Source organism: Indicator indicator, chromosome Z (genome assembly GCF_027791375.1).
Source record: "Indicator indicator isolate 239-I01 chromosome Z, UM_Iind_1.1, whole genome shotgun sequence".
NCBI classification, from domain to species: Eukaryota; Metazoa; Chordata; class Aves; order Piciformes; family Indicatoridae; genus Indicator; species Indicator indicator.
The window spans coordinates 34,354,700-34,381,421 of record NC_072053.1 but is presented as its reverse complement, the minus strand read 5'-3'; the positions used below and the strand labels follow the sequence as shown (position 1 = coordinate 34,381,421).

Below are 26,722 nucleotides of genomic sequence, written 5' to 3'. Positions count from 1 at the left end.
TTCTCGAGGCTGGATCTGGCCACTGGGCACACTTGCCAACAACCTGCTTCGACCTATAAAAAGGGTGAAGCTAGGATTATGCCCTTAGATGGCAAGACCATGAGCATGCCATGAGATGGATGCATGCAGTTGTTTACCCCTTAGGAGACATGTTGGCACCTGGGCCTTTGTCCTCCTCTCCTGAAAGGAGGGTGGAAGGGGGGACTTACCAAAACATGTTGGGACAAGTTTGCTGGTATCTGGGGGCATAATTCTGGGTATATGGTGCCTTCACCACAGTACTGCAAGGTGATCTCATTTTGAGTGAGAATGAACAGTGAATGGTATATGTTGCATAATGTTACCTGCCACTAGGCATGACATAGATGACATAGAATAAGGGTAGAGAATGCCATGGGTGTAGACGATTGAATCTGCAGTTAAGTATTTGATACCATGCTGTTGTCTTGCCCGCTTCAAAATTAAATTGCTGGCTAGAGCAAAGTAGGATGGGGCTTTGGAAGTTCAGATTGTAACATGAGAGGGTTCCCATTCCAGTTGCTGTTTCCAGTTTCCACTTCCGCTAGGTTGGCTGTGGGACTGGGGGGTTGTTTCATCACTGCCTTCTGCTTTTGTTTTAGGAAATAGCTAAGGTAATTGTACACCATACCACTTCACGGAATGGGGCATTTGTGCTGCTTTCCTCCTGACCTGGGGGACTTAGAGGGGTGTTGCATGTGAGAACATGCGTTAAGCCAGCACAAGCTTTATGACTACTAAGTTGCGACAATCCTCTCTTCCCTAGCTCTTCTCTGTTCAAATCATAGATTACTACTTACTATCCCGTCCTCCCTCTCATGTTCTCTGTATCAGTTCTTTAGATTTATTGGTTTGTTTGGGGTTTGTTTTTTGGGGGATAGGTTATTATGTTGGAGTTTTTTGTTTGTTTGTTTGTTTGTAGTTTTGAGGGGGTTGGGTGGGGTTTTTATGCTTTTGTGGTTTTGGTTTAGGTTTTTTCCCTGTTCCTGTGGAGCTTGTAGATTACTGCTGCTATCTCAGAGTTGAAAGAGGCAGTGTACATAGAAGGTTTTTTAAAACTCTGAAATACTATTTATCTTTACAAATGTGGTAGAGATTGCTCTGCAGTCAAACTTTCAGCTGAGAATTTAGTACTCATCTAGCAAAACTGTTCTGCTGGTATTGAAGCCATCATCTGCTTCTGCTTAAGAAAGTATTTTACATCCTGAAAATCCACAGTAAGTCCAGTGCTTTTTATTCAATAGAAACTGATTTGATGAATGCAATATGGAAAGACTAAACCAGTCACACTTGATGGTAACAGTGCTGTACAAACTCAAGTAGCATAGGTTAAGCCACAGAAAAACTGCAGCTACTGCGAGTAGCTTTGCCAAGAATTAAAACCCAACAAACAGGTATTGCCCACTTTTTTTTCCCCTCTCACTCTTACCCTTGATGCAGAATAGTAACTTCAAATACAGAAATTCTATTGAGAACTGTTTCCTTTGCGTTTTTTGGTAGATATGTAAATTTGAGCCATCACGTGTCTAAAGTTTAGCTTCAATAAATAAGTTACACAAAACAGGAAGCCTCAGATTTTTCTTGTGTCTTCTTTCTACACCTCACACTCTGGAATTCCCCCAACTGCTGTAGTTATGATCCATCTAAGGATTTTCACTTAACTTTATTTTGACTCCCACCCCTGCTGTTTTTAAACATAAAATAGTATTAGACACCATTTAATGAATTATCATTATCTTCAGTCTTTCGAAGAGAATGTAATTTCTGCTGACAGAGCAAGCCAAGTAAATTTCAACATGCAAAATTCTCCTTTGGGAAGAGTAGTAGCAACTAATAAAAATTCCAATTCCAGAACATGTGACATGTTACTCAGTTACTCAGACACTCCTTTGCATTCACATTTAACACACACAAGCACAGAGAGGTTTATGTATAATGCAGCCTGTATTCAAGCAGTTTAAAATCTGAGCTGCAAATTACCATTTTGTGCCAGTTTTTGAAATAGTGTTAAACTGCGGAGTCGAGATTCTCGTTCACCATCCTTCCACAAAATAATGAGGTGGTCAGCAGAGCATGTAGCCAGGCCTAGCTCACCAAAGTACAGGAACATCTGCAATGAAACAATTACCATTACCATGATGCTCACATGAGACTGTCGACTTGCTTAAATGTTGAGTGTACAGCTGGACTACACAAATAATATCTGAAATGGCTTTGCTTGAACACAGGCACGCAGAACTACAAAATGTACTTTCTATATGTTTGAGATGTCATAAGGTCCCTACAGGAAGACAAGCCTTAACACCTCACACAGAAAGATCTCAGTTTAGAAAAACAGTAAAGATAGGGAAGCTAAGGTGTATTGGAGAAACGTGTTACGAGTCAGCAGTAGGGGATTTTTATGAACTCCAATCTGGTTTCTTAGGAATAAAAACCATTGTTCTTTCACTTTGGTACACTACCCCCTTCCCACAAAACACTACGTGCGACTACCACCAGGCCTGGAAGGATCAAAGGAGTAAACAACTGTAGAAGACATCAGCATATACCTGGTCAAACAGAGGAATCCGAACCAGCAGGAACTGCAGCACTGGAGAAGAGTACACAGCAGCAGCGGTGGGATTTTGCAAAAGCAGTGGAGGTTACAAGTCATGTAGGCATCCCTGACTTCAGAGATGTCTTTAAGGCTGCTTAGTATTAGCTACTAACAGCAGTTCAACACAACAGCCAATGTCACGTGATGCCACTGTATGCTTGCCACTCTTCAGCTTGTCAAAGGGATCCACCCAGGGGCAGCAGTCAGATTGAGGACTCTGCTACAGCGTACCTCTTCTGGGAACAGCCACTTACCTTACCAGCTATGTGGTTCCAGTAGAAATACTCTCGTCAAGCCCACACCTTTGACCATCACATTTCATCGTTACTCAACATTTCCAGCCACAATTGCTGCAGTCTGAGTTTAAAAGTGGCACTTTCCATATGTAGAACTTCACAGGAAATCACATCTAGCATCATCTCAGTTACTCCTCGGCTTTGAAGCATCCCAACACGTGCTTCTCACCTTCTTTGCTCTGCCTCTTGCTAAGTTACATTATGTCTTCTTTCTTAGATAGAAACTTTCCATATATACTGATAATACAGGACCTCTTTCAAGTGCCTTTCAGAAAGATGGCAGAAAAGAGGTGAAAGCCTTGCAGAAATCCCTATAGCAGAACATTACACCTTAGCTACACATGTAAAGTTTGCAGCTTGTGGCAGTAGCAGTTCTGAAATCCTATTAGTCTCATGAATACTTGTGAGTAAATCCACTCCAGAACCACACTACTTCTCTCTGCCTGCCCTTTCCCCATGAACGTTGTGTGAAAGTCCACTGCAAGATAGTCTGTTACTCAAATAGGTGTTGTGGGAAAAGGCTATATAGAACAAAAACATACTCTATTAGGCAAAGAGAAGCACAGAATGGTACCTGATCTAATACTGAAAGACCTCCTTAGACCTCTGTGCTGTGAGCCTTAAGCATTTAGTGAACAGGTTTTGTTTTACTTGAGCCCTTTTTTAGGTTGTGAAAGTCACGATGAAAACTGGAACAAACACACAGTTGCTAGCAGTGCCATTTGCAGTCTATAAATAAATCCCATATGCCTCCAGATCATCTGTAGCACATACAATCTTCAGGTATTAGTGTCCGAATTCTCATTAGAACTTTAAGTCAATCTGTACTGTCACACTGCACCAAAGATACTGCACAATCAATGTGTTCCCAGAGCCAGACAAACAAAAGTTACAGCTGTTTAAGAAACACTGCCAAAATTACATTAGTAAGTGAAATTAACTTCCTCTGGTTCCTACTCAAGATGACCTACCTGCACAGCTGACGAATGACCAATTAAATCACCAACTAGCTCAAGGAGATACGTAGGTGTATTCTCTTGCACCTTCTTAGCAACTTGGTTTGTCTGACGGTTTGCTCTTCCAAATCCCCACATGTTGAAAAAACCTTGAAAAAGAAATATTTTAATTTTGTATTTAATTTAATAAATACAATTTATTTCCTCAAGATCAGGGAAGAGCTACAAGAGCCAATCTAAAAACAGGACAGTCTGCATGGCAAAGTGAGAGAAGCATTGTACTGCACAGCATTTCTACATCTGGACTACTCGAGTGGTGAAGGAAACGTTGCTATTTTGTCTTTCATCCTTATGAGATGCAATTTCACAAACATGCTGTAATAACGTAAGGATTTAACAGGAAATCCAAGGACTGCTTAACGGCAAAGGTAGATGGAGGACAGTGATATTACCTTTGCTCTGTCCTCCCAAACTTGTGCAAAGAGGAGAGAAATGAGGTGCAAGACGCTCCCCTATGCGTTCTGCACTAAACCATTAAGAGTGCTGGCATGGAGGTAACAAGCAAGTTTCTTATGCTGAATTTCCTGGGTTAATGCAACCCATTATTTTTTTTCCTTCACATTTAAAACTGTCAGCAAAACTGGAGTGTAAAGACACTACATCCCATTTAGACAGCAAGAAAATACACAGCCTCCAGAACAGCTGATAGAAGTAAGAGAGCTGGGTTCCAAACACAATGCAGCTCCTGACTCTCTCCTTGGCTTCATCACTGTATAAAACAAGAAGTGAGCCAGACCACAGCCCCTGAGTAAGGGAGATAACTGGAGAAATGAACAACTAAGTACTCTGGGGATTCCTTATAATAAAATAGGAGCAAATCAGCAGTCCACCTATCTCACCATTACATGTGATTTATTTCAAAGGTCTCCAGTTGTGTAAGTTATAAATTTCCAATGTGAAACCAAAGACCATTTGGCACAATAAGAAGCAGGTGTGTGCAGATCACCTGTCACCAGCAATACTGAAGACACAACATTCCTGAAAAGGTGTTTCTAAATCAACGCAGGCAGCAAAAAGATATTTGCAAAATTTGCCATCAACAGACGAACAGCCAAGCAGACAAGATATATCAAGAAAATTATTCACAGCTCACATAAAAATTCCTACAGGACAGAGTAACACCTCCCTGATGTTCCCAGTCCCTCACACTACTGTTCTCCAGAGCACATGTCCAAGACTACAACTACCAGTGCCCAGGAAAAGTGCTGGCCTGGTAAAGAGCAGCAAGCAGTAGACAGGCAATGTTTGTATTTGGGGAAAACACTTTCTAAATCATTTGCAACTAGCCCTGAAGCCGGGGACACCCAGAAACAGTATGTAGGTGAGGCTGGATACATGCCCAGAAGCAGCATGTGAGGCTTGATACAGCCTCAGAGTGAGTCCCAACATCACTCCAAGTAGGAGAGGCAGAGAACACTATTTTTGATGCCAGCTGCTCATCTGCAAGATTTCCTTTAGCTTTCTTCATAAGGTCCTGCAACTGTAATGTCGATGCATGGCAGAATATCCAGCATTATTCAGTACAGGAAGTGAATCAGGGTTTGTCAGGAGAGGTCAAAACTTTACAGTTTTATCAGCTGGTTTAACAAAAGCGTAAATAAGCTTTATGCACAAAACTGCTTCAGGTGGACCTTCTAACTTCCTATATCAGATTCTGTAGGGTGTAAAACACCTATGTCTTAGAATCAGAATGCTTGGCTTGAAAGACACTTTTTATAGGTCATCTAGTCCAACCTCCTTTCACTGATCAGCAACATCTTTAACTACATCAGGTTGCTCAGAGCTTCATCCAATCTTGCCTTGAACATTTCCAGGGATTGGCCATCTACCACCTCTCCGAGCAATCTGTTCCTGTGTTTCACCACCCTCATCATAAAAAAGCATTTCTTCCTAAAATCTAATCTGAATCCATCCTCCTTTAGTTTAAAGCCATTAACACTTGTCTTCTTCAGCTTCCCTCCCACACCTGTTATTAGTCATCGTCTACAACACATTCTCTTCTAACAAAGCCTCTCTATTCCTATACGGTGACTATCTGGTTTCCAGTTATCCTTTTTGAAAGGTTCTTTTTCACCCCCCCACTGCTAGCAGACCTGTTGGAACTGGTTCAGCTGGTAGCTGCTGCTTTTCTCGGAGCTCCCAGATACGCACACTGCCGTCTTCTGAACAGGAGATCAGCTGCCTGTAAAAACAGTCAACAAGCAACACTAGCACAGAGACCAATCCACACAAGTCATCTTGTGATGTTTCTGTAAAAGAGATACTAAGTGCTTCAGGCTGTATGTAAGTTCAGTAATACTCTCAAACGTAGCAGGAGATCCAGACATTCCATAGAAAACAAGGTGCATTTGTAACAGGACAAATTCTAATGAATTTGCAGAATAAGTGGAAAAAATACACATTTTTCAATCCCATTTTAAAAGCATACCACTCTGTAAAAAAAAAAAAAATATATACAATTAAATAACAAGCCTAGATTCCACAGAGAGTTCCACTAGCTGGCTTCTGTAAGATTACCTTTTTTTAAGCAAAAACATTTTTTCTTAGGAAAAAAAAGACGGAAAGACACCATTTCTATACCTGTTTGGAACAGTTTAGAACAACACATGTACTTAGAGGATCACATAACACAATTGGTTGGAAGAGACCTTTAAAATCATCTAGTCCAACCTTACAACATGAAGGCCTTAATTTTTATCTTCTGATAGACTTTTGCTCCATTGAGCAAGAGTAAAAAGGGATCTAACAACACAATTATTGGATTATAAGTACACAGCAAAATCTCCAACCTGGCTCTCAAAATAAATTCCAGCTAGAAATTCAGCTCTAATGAACACAGCTGGAAATTATTTTTGTTAAAACTTTTCAACTGTTGCAAAATATTTAGCAGAACAGAAAAATATTCAAAAACATTATTGGTTTTATAGAAGTGTCATTAAGCTGTATTTCCACAACACTGACGAAAGTGCTTTATCATCAAGACTGATTTTGAAAACAGCCAAGACACTTTTAAGTCTGTGCATCAAGTGCTGTTGGCTTTTTTCTTCCCTCACACTGAATTACAATGTGCACTTTCAAGAATCAAATCAACAAGCTCTATCTTATAAAAGCAGATCAAACTAAAGATCAAGTCCCTGCTCTAAAAATCAAATGTAGCTTTGCACGCTCTCTCCAGCCACCCTTCCAAGCCCTGTATTTCTTTACTGCATTAACAAAATGTACCGTGACTCATACCTGTTTGGAAGCTTCTCAATGTGCAGTACAGAGGAGTCGTGAGCATTTCTCTGGCAGGCAATTACACGCTTCATTTGAAGATTATATACATATATGCCTTTCCCAACAGCAGCAAACACACACTGGAAAGAAAATTCAATGGAACAACTTAAAGAAACAGATACTGAAGGTTATTGCCCTGCATGTAATGGATTTCCAGCAGTACTATGACATCATCTAACCTACATTTTCTAGCTTGTTTCTGCCCTTGTGTTACTCCTTTATCCCAAACATACAGAATCAGCAAGCTATAGCAAAAAACATGAATTTTTTTTTTTGTGGAGTATATGAGAGAGAGCCTCCTATAAACAGTTGTTTCCTTTCTATACTTTCATCCTGTACCTTACAGTCTAAGCAGAAACCAAGAATACTAACATATTAACACACTTCTGCAAATAAATATTTATGTTGTTACAATAAAATATTCCTCTGTGCTTTGAGAAACTCTTATCAAGAAAGACTGAGAATACAGGAAGCTGTTCTATCTTTAAAAAAAAAAATTAACTGAGGCTGCACAGGGAGGTCTTGCTCAAGCATTTGGCTCCACTGAGCACAGAAAATAAATTCTCACAGAAATGTGTTACACAATACTGCAAAGATCTAGAACCATTTTGTATTCAATGCTCTCCTACAGAAAAAAATGCCATTCACTCTCATAATCATCACAGCCCAAAGAGGCCACAAACAGTTTAGAGATAATTGGACCTGGACTCTCTCATGACTTATGATTTTAGGAGGGACACTATACAGTCACGGGTACCTACATATGATAAATATTTGTTACCAGAGGAAAGCAAAATGCTTCCATTCATTAGTCAGAACTCTCTGTGCAGGTTTTTGTTGAGTTTTGTTTGGGGCTTTTGGTTATTGGGTTTTCTCTGGAAGGTGGGGATGGTATTTTGGGGGGGGGGATGGGTTTCTTTATGCACATCCATAGTGGAAACTCCAAGAGCTCTGAAACTAAGGTCAGATTTAAAGCACTCGACCAAATCAAGAAAACACCACCAAGTTAATTTCTATTATTTTTCTGGGTTTGTGTGAGGCTTAATTCAATGGCCTTCCACACCACTCTTCCACTCCTTCCTGTATCTCAAGGTTCTTCTTTACAATCGTCCACCTTGAGACAGATCTTGAGTTTCACATAGTCTCAGGCTTTGCAAAAGACATTCTTCACAAACCACAGATCCACATAAGCATCAGCAATTTGGTCATCTCAAAACCCCAAGGAAACAGATGATAAAGCATGAATTGTACACCTATCTTAACAGCTAAGTCAAAAACACACACACGAATCAGGACAGCAGATGCCCTCCGTAGCACTGATTCCTAATATTGCTGAACCTATGCCATTCCATTTGTTTCTGAGCTATATTTTGTCTAAAAGCTCAATGTAAAACTAGACCAGTGCATATTCTCCAAGTACCATGCCTCCTGGCAAAGCTCCTAACAGAAATCACCAATTTTATTTTTTTTTAACATGAAGAACAGTGTTACCTGCTATCAAAAAACATAAAGTAATTATAGGAATACATTTCTTCACCACTTTCTAAGTAGAAATTTTACAATACAGACAGCTCTGGCCAAGAAGCACCTTGTATTTCAGGACAAAATTGTAAAACTATCTTTTCTTCCCACCATTCAAAAGTCTCACAACACAAAATTCTGCAGCAATTTGTTTAGTTCAGTTCCAGGAACAGATGGAAGTCTTCAGCAACCTGAGATTCCACACTCAATGTTTTAATTACTTCTGAACTTCCCAAAATTCCTTTCTCCCCCATTAAAACATATCTTGTGTAGCTTTCAAGCAGAGAATCAAAATGTTTTTAAACCAAATTACAGAACTTCTGAACAGGAATGGCTTTCTTCTCCTTCTAAGTACTGTACAGCCACAACAAAAACCGCCTGCCTTTACAGACAGCTACATCCCTTTTCACCTACCCCCTCCTCCAGTGTTTTAGGAAAGTTCTTTTCACAGGCAAATGCATTGGGTGACTACTTGGCCCACAGCCTACATTGAGGCTTTTCCACAGCTTTTGTTTTGTCATGGCTTGCATCTCTGAATCCATTTTCAGGAACCCCTTTCTTAATCATTCTCCAGCAGTGGGGCCCAATAGGCAAACTAGGAAAGATCTTCACTTTTGCCCTAACAGTTGGCAACATTTCACAAAAGCAAGTAACAACTTGAGGATTTTTAGTGTTTCCTCAACAAAACTGGGTTCTGCTTGAGTCTTCTGATCAAGAACTCTTAAGACTGTTTCCAAAGCATGATTACAGTAGATGGACTTTGGGCTTAGAGTTGTGGTCTTTACAATTGAGTATAGCCCATCTGTACAGAGGCAGCAGTATTTATTCACTACTATGCCTACTCTTTAATTTACTTCATGGTACTATCAGCTGTAACTGTTTAAGAGTCACACTGTCTTGGAAACTGCATTTTCAGAACTTCTGGGAATATGAAAGATGTATACCATCAAAACACACACCCCCTGTTTAATCTTCTCCAGTGGTACTGTAAACAACTAATAAATCTTCATCAGTCAGAAAGAAATGCTTTTGTAACAGTTGATTATGTTAGGCCCCATATTACCGATGTAACCTTCAACTAGCTCAACAACCAAAATTTTATATAAAAACTGTTGACTGTCTAAAAAGAGCTGTTCACATTTTAAAGAAGCCTCTCATGTCCAAACCGAAAACACAGAACACTTGGCTTTCTGTGGTAAGGTCATGCTAGTTCACCTGAAGTAGTTTATTCTGTTTAAAGCTTTTTACCTCTTCATCACATGTTAAGTGTTGAACTGAAGTTTCATTTGGGCTTTGAGATAACTTTATTTCTGGCTGTACATCTGGATGGACAGCAGAATCCCAGAAGTTGCACTCAGATGCCTGCTTTGTCCAGTCAAGTGCATCCCAAACTATTAACTCTCCCACATGAGAGCCTGTCACAAAAGTCAAGTCTAGAAGAGAAAAGAAACAATCATGTTATATATTACAAAAAACATTTCACACAGATTTACAATCCTAGAGAGTTAGGAGAACCCACAACAAGTGAAGCTATGCAAAATGTGCAGTACATACCTGACTGGGGAAAAACATCTCCTTTTTGAGTAAATACTGATTACCAGGCATAGATCAGGACAAAAGGAGATGAGGTCTACTGTAAAATTAAAACTAGGAAGGAAAACATTCTTTGGTCACAGTGCACAAAGAGAAGAATCACCCCCAGAAGCATGTGCAAGTGATTGACTTTCATTTGTTGCCTACATACAAAACTTCTATTCCTTGAACAAGTAGTGTATTAGCACTCCTCTGACACAGCAAAGTATGTCTGTGTCATAAAAAGAAATGATCACAAATTAACTGGATGAGTTAATGGCAAGAATGAATTAGCTGCTCACAAATCTGTAGCATGTAGAAAGGCACTGCTTCAACAATAGTTACAGCAGGTAGCATATTGTCTTTTTAAGCCAAGTATTGCTGTTCTTCATAATCAAAAAGCAGAAAACAGTACAACGAAACCTAAGAAACGAGTACCAGAGTATCCTTCTTCTTTTTAGTTTCTTGTACCACAGCCCTTTTGTGCCAACTAGGTGGACACAAGTAAGACCAAGGACAAATAGACATCCTCCAGTGCACCAGGAATAAACTGTCCTGGGGTCTGGTGGTGCTCCATTAAGAGACAGGGAAGAACATAGTGGGAAAGGATGATACCTGTGTTACAGCACACAAAATTTCAGTTCATAGCTCAGTATTTTCCTATTGAGCAGAGGGATTTGTGTTATCTTCCAGAGCCCCTAAATAGACAAGCCCACAACTGCACAACCAGTAATTTTGTTACTTTGGGACTACAACTGTCAAGTATGTGGCTTATATACTCCATTTTATGAATCAGAGAGAACAACAACAACAGCATTTTAAACCTTCCCAACAAGAAGACGACCCAGAGTCCCATTCCCATCAAAGGCATTGCCTGTTCTGCATCATACCCTGCTTAGATTAATTTCACTGTTAATCCATATATAAAGCTATTATATATTCACATTTCACTCCCTTTGTAGCTACACAGAAAGGCACATCTACTAGTTACAAAGTTACAATCCAGTTAAAAGTTTGGTTCCAATAAAAGCTTCATAGTTTAAAAATACTTCACTAGTAACTAACAAAACCAGTAACATCACATGACAACTCTTACCATTGACACTGACTAATGACAAAATATTATCCTGATGGTCAACAAGGCGTTTTACTTCATGGACATTCCAGCCTTCGGACTCATCATCAGAAGGAATCAACCTAAAAATTACTTCAAAAATAGAGAGAGAAATGGTCCAAACAAACTTAATCATTCAGAATAAAATATAGCTATGCTTAAATAAACCCCGTCATTTTCCAAAAGACAAACTAAAACATATTATAAGCATGTACAAGATGTGCAAACTCACTTGTGACCCCTCATAGCACTACTACAACAAAAACAAAACAAAAAAAAAAGGGAAGTTATTTCAGTGTTAGTACTAAGGCCTCTCACTACAGCAACTACAGGATAAAACATTGTAGCCTAGTAACTCTGAAGTTGGGGGGATCAGTCAACATCAGAAGTTGCAGAAAGCATAAGTGAAAAGCATTAGACATCTTTATGGATAAGTAAATTAAAACATTTTCCTTAAGGACTCAAAAGAAGTCCTTTTACTATAAGATTATTGCATCCTTTTGAATAACAATGAAGATCATCAAGAACGAAGACCTTATTTTAACCAATCTTAAAATTTTTTTCTATCTTCAGGGCACTAAAAAAGGAACTATAGAAGGTTAGATGGATGTTTACATTATATATCAATGTCTAACTAAAAGACAACTCTGTTCAAAGAACAAAGAGCAAATTAAAACAAGTGTTTTTTCAGCTATTTATTTATTCTGAGCAAAGTCTGGTTTTTTTACTGCTCTTTCTGCTCTGGATTTTTTTTCCCCAAATTTTGAAATTTTATAAAATACTTAGTTAAAAGACCCTCCACTGCCAGGTAACCTAAGATTTACTGTTTGCATTCATAGAAAACCTGATCTCCAAGTGAAGCAACAGAAACCACAATGTCTCATCATGGCTGTGGACAGTATAGTAAGACCAGCAATACCCTCTACTCCTGATTTTGGGATAAGGAGGCTCTAGAGAAGTCTAGTTTCTGATAACTCAGATAATGTGTTCCAGACCTTCTCCAGAAGCACAAATGTAGATCACCACAATCCGATCTGTACAGGCAGCAATAACAATAAACATAAAAAAGTTTTATAATGCAGATCACAGCTAAAATCCTGAATAACTACTCTCTGCCTCTTTGTCAAGTAAGGGAAAAAAAGAAGGTTGCTAATCACACCCTGATACCATTTACTCTTCCTAAACAATTCCAGTAACATGCTCTTCATAGGTATCTCTGACAAGCAGCTGATATAAAGGAACAAGAATGTTTAAGAGAAATGCAACATACTCACTTAGCTCTTTGCCAACAGCTGTTGCAACACAATTTTTAGGCAACTCAACCAAAGCACTGATACCTTTCAAAAAAACAGGAGATAAGGGAGAAAAGTTATTTATTGGCTACAAGAAAATACAGCAACCTGTTAGTTAGTAACTAATAAATCACAGAATCACAGAATTGTCTGGGTTGGAAGAGACCTCCAAAGGTCATCCGGTCCAACCTCCTCTGCAGTTAGCAGGGGCATCCTCAACTAGATCAGGTTGTCCAGAGCTCTGCCAAGCATCACCTTGAACATCTCCAGCAACAGAGATACAACCACCTCCCTGGGCAACCTGTTCCAGTGTTCCACCACCCTCATGTAAAGAACCTGTTTCAAACATCCAATCTAAATCTACTCTTCTCTAGTTTGAAGCCTTTGCCCCTGGTCCTATCACTATAGGTCTTTGTAAACAGTCTCTCTCCATCCTTCTTGTAGGCCCCCTTCAGCTACTGGAAGACCACTATTTGGTCTACCTGGAGCCTTCTCTTCTCCAGGCTGAACAACCCCAGGTCCCTCAGCCTATCCTCATAGCAAAGGTGCTTCAATCCCCTGATCATTTTTGTGGCCCTTCTCTGCACCCCCTCAATCAGGTCCATGTCCTTCCTGTATTGAGAACTCCACAGCTAGACGAAGTACTCCAGGCAAGGTCTCACCAGAGCAAGTGGTAGAATCACCTCTCTGGATCTGCTGGCAGTGCATCTTTTGATGCAGCCCACGATGTGATTGGCCTTCTGGGCTGTAAGTGTACACTGTCTGCTCATGTCTAGCTTCTCATCCATCAACATCCTGAAGTTCTTTTCCACAGGGCTGCCTTCTGTCACCTCATCCCCCAGTCTGTATTGATAGTGAGGATCATTCCCTGTTCTTGCTCTTCTTGAACCTCATGAGGTTTGAGGCTCACCTGGGTCCACCTCTCCAGCTTGTCCAGGTCCCTCTGGATGACATCCCATCCCTCTGGCCTATCAACAGCACCCATCAGCTTGGTGTCATCTGCAAACGTGCTGATGGGGCACTCAACCCCACTGTCTACATCATTAATAAAAATATTAAACAGTACAGGTTCCAGTAGAAACCCCTGAGGGACATCACTTAATAATCTTCCTTTGACTTATAAGTTATTCTCAAAATAAAAGCATAGTCCCTGAAGTGAAAGTTAAATCATTTTAGAAGTGAACAGATAACCTCCAATGGCGCTTGGGTCAGGTCTTTTGGTCCTCAATCCAGCAGAACTCTGAACCGCAAATGTGAGGTGAAGCTGAGAATCATTTTCTTTTTCTTTTAAATAAATTTAAGATCTTTATGTCTTAATGCTGGACCACATTAAGGACGCTATGGTAATGACTGAGAGTACACATATGCAGCACCATAGTTCTTAGATACTATCACAGTATGAATAATACTAAAACATTGTGCAAAGCCAGCTGAAGAATAGGTGACAAAATACAACATCTATTTGCTGTTGCACTGCCTTCATCATGCAGAGAATTTCCTCTGTGTTGCCACACCATTAATGGAAAATTCCCCAAGGAATAAGCAATATTTTCACCACAAAGCAAGCAAGAAATTAGGACGGAAGATAGGGACCATGCTGCACATTCCATTGACCCCTTGTATGAATTTTCAATGGCACCTCACACTAAGCACTACAGCACCACTTCCAGTTGGTATTTGGTGTATTGAACCCAAAGAAGTATTAATATCCTTTACAATTCAGAAGGTTTTCCCTGTCACTACTCAATTCTACAACAAAAATATGGAAAACGACTGCTTCCAACTTTGAATCTGAACCACAGCTTTATAGGTATCTTTGTAATGTATAGTAGTAATACGACTCAATCTACTTTGCATGGACAAATTATACATAAGCTTATTAATAGAAAAGCATGATTGACAATGAGATCTGATTAAATTTACTGTACTTCCAGCAAAACCTGCATTTTCTATGTTAAAAGTACTGATTCTTAATAATAAAAAGAAATATTCACTGCTCTACTACTACAAAGCTTTACTTAGGAATAATAGAACACCTGCTTGCTCACAGAGAAAGCCAGCCAAAGGATCTGGTCCACGTTACAGCAAACATACAACTCAGCATGCAAGGTCTAACCCTAATGCAGAGTTACCACAATTTGACATACTCTAAAATTCACACAGCAAAGGAGACTAAAAGCAGTCTTAATTCTGAAACAATTACGTCTGACATTTAAACAAACAGAATGGCTCTTGTACATAATGTTATTATTAGAATTAAAGAGAGTTTGCCAAGTTGGTTTTGTATCATTAAGCAGATCCATTTTACTTGCACTTTAATAGCTATAATGAGTCATTTACGTTTTTACCTGCATCAGTAAGATGACTAGTCTTACACAAGAGATCTGATTTTCGGTTCCAAACACATAGATCACTCCCTCCAGACAACCATACATCCAGTCTTTGAAGAACTGTCAAACACTGCAGAACAAAAATCAGATATATGTCCCCTGCAAAGGTTCTACAGGGAATTTCCCCAAGAAATTATTATGAGCTTCAGCTAGATAAAGTTATAATTACTATGAGATACAGCATTAAGGTGCCCCTTTCCTATAGAAACACAAATTTAATTAACTACTATAAATTTTTTCCATAAACAATGCAAAATCTGATTTTTCAGTGATTCTTTTCTATTACCATTCAAGAATTAGTTTGACTATAGGTTGCCTTTTCCAACAAAATCACAAAACCAAAACACAGAATGGCCTTTGTTCTACAGCCTTTCAAAAAAGAAATTAAGGTAACACAAGTTCCAAAATTTAATCACGAATTGTGCCCATTTCTCAGCCATTCTTTATGAACCCATTCCTAAGGTAAACACTGCTGTTAATTTTCACACACCTGCCCATATGGCCCATAATCCTTACATACTACATTCTTGTATACAACAAAACAGCAGGCATACCTAAGGTTTCCTTGGCTTACCTTTACAGTATAATGGAAACATGACACTTTCTGAACCTGTCTACCTGTAGTGCAGTCCCAAACCTAACTTTACTCATTAAGGAAACAGCAGTTGTATTTAAATGACAGAATGGGAAATAGGCATGCAGAAACTCAGTCTTGTAAACCTTGACTGTTTTCACAACATTTGGCCAAAGTAACATATTAGTAAAAGCATGCTACGGATTATTTTTGGTAGGAAGGATTGCATCTACTTGTGAACAGTAACCAGTAAAATCCTAGTGCAATCCAATTATACCTACTGGGTATTACCAACCATTAAACGTAAACAACCCGCAGCCTATCTTTTGATTTACCTTCAAAAGTAAAAATCAAGAAAAAAGCCCTCAGAAATGTAAAGCCTCCCCACATGTAAGGATACAATAACTGTTCTGTCAGCTGACGCTGTTAAAATTAAATGTTTTTTTTCTTCAGAAGCATCCGATGAAGAAAATGGTGCTATAGCTGTAATTTTGTGTGTGTGTCCATGAAGTTCAAGAAGCTTTTCTCCAGTCTGAAAAACGATAATATTGAAAACTAAGGGTGAGATTTGAAAAACATCTACTGTACATAGGACATAGATACCAAATGACTCTTCAAAGCAAGGATTTCTAAGTCTAAAATCTCCCTTTCTGAAGTAATTTATGTATTTACTTCTTACAGTCTTCAGTACTGTTCAAGATCTTACTCAGAATTAAGTAACATACTCAGTATAACTGTAAAGGCATAGTACATAATAAAACTTAAATCCAAGAGTTAAAAAACCTCTACAATTCCTTAAGAACTGAAGTCCGTATTAAAGTAATTTCATTTTAATACAGATATTGGTCATTCACCCTTTTTAGCAGATACTACATTAATTCAGATTTGTCAGTAAACCTTAAAAGTAATTTTTTATTGAAAATTTTAATTTTAAACATTATTGCCATTATTATGGCAAACAGCACAGTCAATTTCTTTGCAGTTTTATTTAGTATGTACATTATCTACAGCTTCAAGCTGCCGTTCCTTCCACTCTTTCTAGTTAGATGGCAAAACACTACACGCAACCATTCAGAAGACAGTTTAAGCACATAAGTAAAATACAGGGTAGTTAAACTTCTTTACGCTTGTGGGTTAAGTTTTTTAATTAAAACTACAAAAAATCTGCTTTAACAAAAAAGCGTAACAAAAACCCTACAGAAGCAAAAAAATGGAACTCTGTTCTTAAGCTGGATATAATTTTAAATTATTTTTATACACAGACTTTATATCATCTGTTCAGAATGCCGAGTATATATGCTCACACCCGTGGTTTTGAGTACTCAGAAACAATATCCTCTTCCAAATTACAGAACTTAATAAAACCTTCAATAGCAAAGCACTAAGTGAAACTGCTCAGACAAGAAGTTTCAAGTTCCTCTTTCTGTATTTTAAAATTACACCATCATAAAATGTCACTTTTTTTTTTCAGGTTCCTGAAAATGTTTAGAGTCAGATTTCTTTCTTCCATAATTTTAATGTGATAGTTTAGACAGCACAGTACGTCTCCCTTTAAGACTTCCTGCTGAACAATCAAGTGTATGTACTAGCCCTCCTTGACATAGGACTAACACTCATTCTGTCTCTATCATTTTATCAATGATACAAAGACACAGCAAACATTGAACACACTTTAAAAAAATTAAAGCCACAGCTTCACACACATTTCTGCTTTTCATATGCAGATGTGTATCTCTAAAATCACTATGCCTTTCCAAAACATTCTCTTAAAACCTCTTGTCCTCTTGAGTTCACGTATCTGCTCCTCTGAAAACTACATTTTCTAAGAGCAGCACTGCAGTGATTCTTCATTTTGCCTTTTTTGCTAGTAGACGTTTTTATCTCCTCACCCCAACTTCCACCCTCTCCAGAGAACACAGGTTGATCTCCTACCTGCCCAAATAAATCTAACCTGAGCATTCCACAGAAATACAATTCCATCATCTCCTGCAGATGCAAATCTAAAATTAAAAAGAAAAATCTGTGAGAACTTCAGTGTATTACAACCTAACAGAAATGCAATTAACAGTTATGCACAGAAAATATATCAAGATGTATCAGACTCTGCCTTTAAAGAACACGTATTTGTAAATCCCCGTTATAGTCAGTACATTTAAACAGATATTTATCAACATATAACTAAAAGAACAAGGCTTAAGAATTCCAATACATACTATTATAAATAGAATCCTACATTACAGAAACAATTTTTCATGTTTAAAAATGTGAACTCCTACACACACAGCAACAAACTCCAAAATGAAGTACTACTATTCAAAGCCAATTGACTGCAAGACACACGACCAGTTACAAACCACACATTTGAGTTCAGCCCCAGAGAAGCCCAGCATTTATATGATGATACTTCAAACTGCAGATAAAAAAAAAAAAAAAGCTTACAAAGGGAACACATTTAAGGTGCCAAATTTGACTTCTGCTAAAAATCCAGCTGAAAGGCGTAGCACATGAGGAAAAAGAGGTTCGTATTAGCATGTTAATCTCACATTAAAAAAGTCTGACCTAAATTCAATTTTTTCCCTAGGGTGGAATGAACATCTAACCATCTGTCTACATTTGCACTTTACCTTCACCACAACTACACTGTAGCTAGGATACACAGCCCAGCTATCCTAGTAAAGGTGTACAGTAAGTTAAGAAAGCCTAGAATAGAAGTAAGATGCTCCACACTAATATTTAGAGAAATAAGATTTATACTACATGCAAGACAGTCAAAGAAAAGAAGTTACATCACTTATGGTTTTGGGTTTTTTTTAGTGTTCCTACCTGTGAATGGTTTCATTAAACATACACACCATTTCTTCTTTTAGAATCCTTGCAATTTCAGTGTTTGTGAAACTAAGAGGCTGTTTTGGGCCATAAAGCCATAGGGTTTTTTTCCTCCCCATTTCTTCCACGTATCTTCCTGTTTTATTCTATTATAGTAAAAAAAAAAAAATGTGCAGTCCATACATTCTTCATTTCTTTCATTAATTTTTTATTTAATCGAGCCCCTTCTTTGAAAAGATTATAGCAAAAAACAACCTTCCATGTTCAGCTGTGGTAACACTTGTTTTTAGCTGTCTTTTAGCTCTTTTATACCTTGACTTTTTCAGAAAAAGAACTTAATATAGTAAGACTCTCACAATTCAGCAACAACTCCTTGAATTCCTGTTCCTTTCTTGCATAATATTGGAGCTGTGTGACACGAACAAAATTCTGGGAAGAAAACTGTTGTTTCGATGAGGTATGACCGTAATTCATCAGCACAGAAGTTCAATAATGCTGTTTTGTGTATTTTCCTCGTTATCTTCTAACCAGGATTTCTGTTTAAATAAAGGTATACTGTAGAGTCAGTTATCCTACAACTACACTCTGTTGACCAAGGTGGAGATTAATGGGTCACCTGATTCTTTTCCACTCACGATTGCCATCATCTACAACATTGTTTCCTGAAGGAGCAAAGAATGGTCAAACAAGCAAGAAAAGAAGTTACTCTTAAAGTATGTTATGAACTCTGTTTAGTTAAACATGTCAAATGCTAGAGTATTACATGCAATTTTATCTCCATTTATTTTCTGGAAGACTCTTGCTGAGGCTTAACCTTCTTTAGTGATCTTCCAATCAATATGACCCTTTCTTCACATTGAAAAGGTACAAGAGAAAAGAAGGAGGGGAAAAAAAAAAAAAGGCAAGTAACATGCTTTCTGTTACATTTATACAGGATTTATTTAGTATCTTCAAAAACCAATCTGAGAAAATTTTCCACTCACTGGTTTTAGCTGAGCCACTGAGAAAACAAGAAAATCCTTTCGCAAAATTCTCAGTAAGATGATATTATCTAAAGGCCTGAAGCGTGAAACTTGGGTTACAATAGTTGACGAAAAGCACACAATGGAATAGCTGCAAAAACTAAATAAAAACATTTCAGAAGCTGAGTAACAAGACTAATTTTACTGAAAAGAACTGAATGAAAAATATTATCAGCTGTTTAACAATCCAGAAACTACCATACTCTTGGTAAATGAAACTGCAGAATTACTATCCAGTGGAGCAACCCTACTAAACACCTCAAACTCTCAGAATATTAACCAGCTACATAACTTACTCCTTATCCATATGCTATTTTATAACCTACCTTCAATGTGGCCATCCAGCTTTGGTTTTACAACAATTCTCATTAGTTTAGCTTCAGTAATTTACCTTCTACCATACAATGAAGCCCAAAATGCATACAATCTAAAACACTCTCATATTTCTATAAAGACCAATTACATTCCTTGCATTTGGGAAAATACACTTTGAGAAAAGGTTATTTTAATAACTTGTCTGGAGGGGGAAGGACTAGGAAAAAACCCACAGTATTCTTCTATTTTTATATGAAGCTTCTGGTTGGTTACTGTAACGTAGAAAAACAAAGTTTATGGTAATGCTTTTCTGATACATCATAGAATGGTTTGGATTGGAAGGGACTTTAAAGATCACTCTGCCACAGGCAGGCAGATTTTTCACTAGACCAGGCTACTCAGAGCACCGTCCAATCTGGCCTTGAACACTTCCAGCGAAGGGGCATCCACAACTTCTCTGGGCAACCTGTTCCAGTGTTTTGCCATCCTCACACTCACAGTAAAGAATCTCTTCCTAGTATCTAATCTAAATCTACCCTCTTTCATTTCAAAATAATTAGCTTTCATTTCTTTTCTCTCTCCCTGATAAAGTCTCTCACCATCTTTACTAAGCTTGCTTTAAGTACTGGAAGGCTGCCATAAAGTCTTCCTGGAGCCTTCTCCCCTATAGGCTTAACAACCCAAACCCTCTCAGCCTGTCCTCACAGAGGAAAAGTGCTTCAGCCCCCTGATTATCTTCATCATGTATTTATGATATTAAGAATGAATACTGATGAGCTAAAACTTCTTCAGTGTCTTCTGTGAAATTCATATAGATAAATATAAAAATTAATACCAAAAAAAGATTCTGTTGGTGTTACAAATTTGGACCAGACCATCAATCATCAATGTCTGCGGGGAAAGAAATTTCCTTGCAACTCTCACCAGTGTTAACCTGGTGTAGTTTTTTGATGAATATATCAGAAATTCCCTTCTTTGTCTAATCCATAAAATATATATATTACTACAACTCCTTAACAGTATTGCCCATTACATTTTTAATTCTGTAAGTTTTCTACTTAATTCTTCTCATCAGTCCAGAGACACTACACATTACTGACTAAATGTTCCACAACCTTACTTTTAAGAGCAGATGAGCAGAACATGCAAGTCTAATTTAGTAGAAAAAGCTAGGATGAAAGCCAGGTCATAACATAAAACTATCATAATTCATTCTCTCAGTCACACTTCTGTATTTCTCTGCTTCATAAACAGTTTTCCAATTTTTAGGTAACTCCATCCTCAAAGTTCACACTAAAGTTGGCCCTAACTACATGGAACTCTGATAAAGGATGTCAAGGAATAGACAAATGATAAGCAAAAAGCTAAAAATTAGAATAGAGAAACAAAAGAAGAAGAGCAAGTCAAAAAAGCTCAAATTGGAGGAGATAATGTAATGCAGAGATTGACTAAACAAAATTCAAAATATCCAAATCTGAATGAAGGGACAATTTCAAGAACAGAACACTCAATAATGTTGAGAAAGAAATGTTTCATTGCTGCAGTGTATCTGTAGGAGCCTGTTAACACTTTTATGTACAACCAAGTAATAGCTCTCCTCAGTTAAAAAAATGAACCACATGCATCTGCTCAGAACAGAAGCGGACATTACTATATATTGTCCTGAAATAAAGTGTGTGTGTGCATATATATACACACCTACAGAAAGGAACACTGAACCCAGGAACAGACTGAAAAAGAAGGGCTGAATTAGCTAAAAGCATTGCTTTCAAATAAACTAACTTGTACTAAGAAATATATATAACTCCTATCACTATTTTCAAGAAAGTACAACTTACAAGAGAAGCCAAAGGATGTAGCAACATACCAAGAAAAAAGATTGTTCATCCCTTGCCTTTTTAAACTCCAGGCTTTCCATGCCCTTCCCCAGACAAAAATGAAGAGGATTAAAAACAGTACTATATTTCCATAAATATGTATGAACTATTGCTAAGGATGCTTTGAAACAATTTGAAATGCAATTTCATACCTGCAATCATCTATCTGCACTAGAAATCGTACTATATCTTGATGACCTTTCAACACAAGGAGCTCCGTATAAGGATTCTGTATTTGTTCTTCACCAATTGTCTGTATCGATGATTTCTGAAATTCATTAAGAAAAGCAAGGAAATTTATTTTGTACTGACAACATTTTTTTCATCAGGTCTTTGTGATGTCTAACAATCTACATATAGACTCATATGAATGTACAGTTACATCTAAAGTTGAAGCTTCTAAAATATCTTTTTGCCTCAATGAAAATCATTACAAAAGATCCTTTACTATTTCAAGTAAATAACATCGTTCTACAACATGCCTTTTAAATATTTTCTGTTTAACAAAAACATTTAATCACTGATACATCAAGATGAAAATCCAGTTAAGTCATCAGCTGTCATGTGGCGTCAGCTTCATGACTTAATTCACCATACATTCAGTTTTTCATTAAATTACACCTTTTCTGAGAAGCCTGTGAACTTCTCATATCTTTCATCTACCATTCAATTTTAAAAACCTATATAAACCTATTTAAACTAAATAATATATACTATTCTGTTAAATAATACTAAACCACCCATTGTGACTATTCACAAAATACCAAACCACTTTATAAAAAAACATAGAGAATGATTGTTCATGTTACAGAACAGTACCTGCAATTACCCCCAACTAGACTACTAATTCAAAGAACTATCAATCATTTGGAGCAAGATGATCACCAGCAGAGTCAATGAAATATTGCACAGTACTGCAGTTTCAAGACAGTACTTCTGCCCAGCTCAATCACCACCTTGTTTCAACAGAACACAACTTTTTGTATTTTAGGTCTTCACATTCTGGAGCAAATTCCTAGTAGACATTATTCTAAATAAACAAAGATATATCTAAATACCTCAGTAGTAACTCATCAACAGCACCCTCCTAGATTTATTTTATCTAAGTCAATATCATCTTACATTCAAGACTGCCTCTTCTTTGAGGACTTCAACAGAACCTACACTTTAAAGCAGTAATTACTGAACGCTGTACAACATGTAGCACACATGACAGGTAATCCTGGAGGAAAGGCAAACTTATTATTCTCAGAAGCTTCAACATCTTCTTGCAGGAATAATGAATTATGTTCTTCCATACTGGTATTATGTTCTTCCAATACTTCCATATTGATATTATGATAGTGTACTTCAGAAGTTAAGAATGACAAAGTTAATAAATATGGAAAGAAATCTGTATTTTTTAAATGACAAGGTTGTCAAAATGGTAGTTCCTGTGATTTCATCTTGGTTTTGTGCTATCTGATGCATTTCACGAAGCAACTGTTTCTCATTTTATGCAATTATGTGAAAACAGCTTTTCCCATCTAAAATAATGCAAGCAAGCATCTTCATGGTTATAAAGAAAAGTTGGACAAATATAGAAGCTTGGAGTTCAGCTGTCAAAAGCTAATCAAATCCTAAGCAAATCTCAGCATCACAGGATGACATTAGCAACAGTATACAGTCAGACAACTTGCATTTTTATTTACTAATATAAATATACATTCACAAAACAGTAACACCACTTTCAGAAAGTCAGTTTGTAACACTAACATCCCAATTCTATATTCTGTTGTTGCTTCAGATTCAGTAAAGGACAGTGCTACTTCTTTGAACAATGCGTCTAATCTTATCTTTGCTCAATTCTAAGAGCAGTTATGTCACAGTACTGAGGAAGTACTATAGATAAGAACAAAATAACAGTTTTTCCCTCAGTACTGTCACAACAAGCTATGCTCTCTTCATATCTTCACGAATATTTACAGAAGCATTGGGTTACATATGCATTCCTTCACTGAAGAAGAAATATGGATTTGACATACTCTAGTCATCGAGCACTTTTGTAGCAACACAGTGATTTTTAGAAGAGAAAACTAGATGCTCATGCTAATGGAATCCATTCCCAACTTGCCTGTTTTTATGCAGGACCTGTGAGCATCCCTATAAATAACAGTAAAAAAGCCACAACATGCAGCTCAGCTTCAGAATTTCCTATAGCCTTCATGATGTGAAGCATCTAAAAGTGGAGTTTTTCAAAAGTAATTCAAGAGTATACAGACATAATTATGTATGTATCATGGAGAATGATAAATTGTCTTATATGGACCAAGATGCTACTGTAATTAGACTACTCCCATCACCAGAGTCACTGTGCTTAAGACATACACCGTGAACAATTGACAAGATTCAAGTTCTTCAGTCCGAATTATTTCTAATTCCATAGTAATTTAAAAAAAATTTACATTTCATTAATTTAGGGCAGCTTTGCCAAAGGCTTTCCCTATTCACACATTGCAACGCCCTCTTAACGTATTTGCTTCTTCAGAACTGCCTGTAGCCATAGCACATGAAACAAAGACCCTAAATCCATCACACACAGCTACGGACTTCCTTATCTATTTAAGAAGAGTACAAAGAGAATTAATGATTATGAAGATGATCATCAGATGAAACAATGCTACAGATCCAGGAATCATTTTTTCCACTGAGAAGCAAAATGATCACCCTCATTCAGCCAACCAGTGGTAGCAACGGGAACAGAAGCCCTGTGGATCAGGTTTAACCAAGCTACAAATGGCAGGATGGAAGAACTGGACAACACCTTGACTCCTGAGCATGTTTTATTAAACCAGAGTATAAATAAACTGTAGCCAGACACAGACACACATCTTTGAAAGCTGTTGCATATTTCCCATCTTTCTTTTAAAAACAACTTCACATCCCCTTGCTAAATATGACTGCGATACAACCAACATTTTGACTGACAACAAAAGCCAGGGGCATACCCAGACATCACCACTACAAACTGGTACAGACTCATATTTCCAAAGTGACTACTGGCATTTAAAATCGACCACGACATTGTCATTACTTGCTCATGTACAGCAGCTGAAAAAAATTACTTCCTGGTATTTGTCTAGATCACAGAAGCACTGAGTGCAAGGAGTCCCATAAGTTTGCTAAGACAAAGAACCATCAACTGAGTCTTAAGGACAATAAATAAACCAAGTAATCTCTCCTTTAAGTCTTGCAAAACTTTTTTTCTAAGTAAGAGAACAAGGATGTCAGCGTAATGCATTAGTGAGGCCACGTTTATTTTATGCATGGGAAACTATGCAGAAATGCTGGAAGCCCACTGAAAAACATAACCAGGCCACACAAATAAGCTACCGCCTTTACATTATCGACTGCGGAGTCCCGAAGGCAGGACTCCACACGGTTGCAAGCTACAACCCCCATTTGCCCAGGACGAGCTGAGCAGGAGGGAGGAGGCCGGCACGCTCCTAACAGAGCAGGCTCCCAAGCCCTTCAGCTCCCCAAGCTCAGCTTGGGCGGGGGGAGGGTCTGTTTCCTTCTGTGGGTTTTCCCCATCGTCTCCTTCTCTTCAACGAAACTTGTAACCCCTTCTAACAGCCAGAAGTCTCCCAGCCCACGAGCTAGCCCTGACGCTCGCCTGCACAGAAGCACCCAGTGCAAGGCCCAGTCGCGCTACCACGGCACAGCTGACCCAGTCCGACAGAAAGGCCACGGCTTAGCGCCTCCCCTTCCTCAAAGCGCTTCCCCCTCAGGCCTAAAACTTCTCAGCACGCTCCATCGCCGCAGTGCTGCGGGGAGCGACTTTCCCCAGACACCCCCGCCGATCTGCCGGGCTAACCTCACAGCACCTGACAAGGGAACCCTGCGGCCCCCTAGCCCCCGCCAGAGGCCCTCACGCTCCTCCTAGCCCCGCCTCTCGTCGCGGCCTTCCGCCACACCCGCCGCCTCACCTCCGCCAGGCCCTGCGGCTCGCGGCCGCCGCCAATCAGCCACCGCAGCATCGGGACCGACTCCTGCGTCCCTGCCACGGGCGGCTCGCTAAGAAAGCGGACCCCTTCCTTGCTGCCCACTGCACCAGCGGGGCAGCCGTTGGCAGGGGCTCCTCCGGAGAAAAAGGCCTTCTTAATCGAGCTCCGCTAGGGAACCAGCCCTCCGGTGGGCGGGGCCGTGAAGGGCCTGGGCAATCGATCGCCGAGTGAGCGCTGTGCCGCCATCGAGGAGCGCTGTCAGGGGATGGCGAAGTGGCGGGAGGCGTGAGACGGCGGCCAGGCTGGGTTTGGGCAGCCGGTGGGACAGTTCTGCGGTTTGACTGGCAAGCATCTTAATTCCGTATAGTGGACAGATGAAATATTTAACAGCGTCTTGTCCAATTTCAAAGGAAATTTCTGCTATAACAAAAGAAGAAACCTTACTATTTTATTGCAACCATCTTGTTTCCTGAAGTAAACGTCTACTGCAGTTTTCTGTATACAGCTTCTCCATGGCAGTTGTTTTCATTCTCCGTCACTGAATCCACTTTAGGTGTGCAATGCCCTTGTCAGGATGGAGTAACAAATACTGCACAGATACACCACCTTCAAAATGGGGATTCATCATGGGGCTGAACAGTCATCTCATGCAGCTCACTGACCTGCACCTCCCCTGAGCTTAACACATTGATCTTAGAAGCCTTTTTGAATTTAGGTGCACATAGAGCAAGGTATCAAAACCCAGTGCAAAAGGCCACAAAAATTGTTCTTGTGCAGACACAAGTAACAAAGACACCCCCCCCCCAAAATGGGTAAACATGTCCAACAGTCACTGCAGGTAAATGTGTCCAGAGCCACTGCTCTGGGCATCTGAATCTAAACTTTTCAATTGTCCTCTTGTCCTTTTCATCACTTTTTTCAGGTAATCAACACCATATGGTTACATGAGATATGACTGACATTTTCCAAATATCTAAGGCAGAACAGTGGTTTGCTAAAACCTGAACTTCAACCTGTGTGTGAAAAGTGTG

At 38.8% G+C, this 26,722-nt stretch overlaps 1 protein-coding gene across 1 annotated transcript; it reads right to left on the bottom strand.

The window, feature by feature from the left end:
• Positions 1-1,255: 1,255 nt before the first annotated feature.
• WDR41 (WD repeat domain 41) lies at positions 1,256-25,724 on the bottom strand. Its single transcript, XM_054397475.1, has 13 exons — positions 25,674-25,724; positions 21,858-21,973; positions 17,617-17,665; positions 16,066-16,197; positions 15,666-15,728; positions 15,050-15,161; positions 12,684-12,746; positions 11,392-11,502; positions 9,972-10,156; positions 7,161-7,282; positions 6,020-6,108; positions 3,882-4,015; positions 1,256-2,128 (listed from the first exon to the last, which is right to left on the bottom strand). The coding sequence occupies exons 1-13, from the start codon at positions 25,722-25,724 to the stop codon at positions 1,976-1,978; spliced, it is 1,380 nt and encodes a 459-aa protein (XP_054253450.1). The 3' UTR covers positions 1,256-1,975.
• Positions 25,725-26,722: the final 998 nt, after the last annotated feature.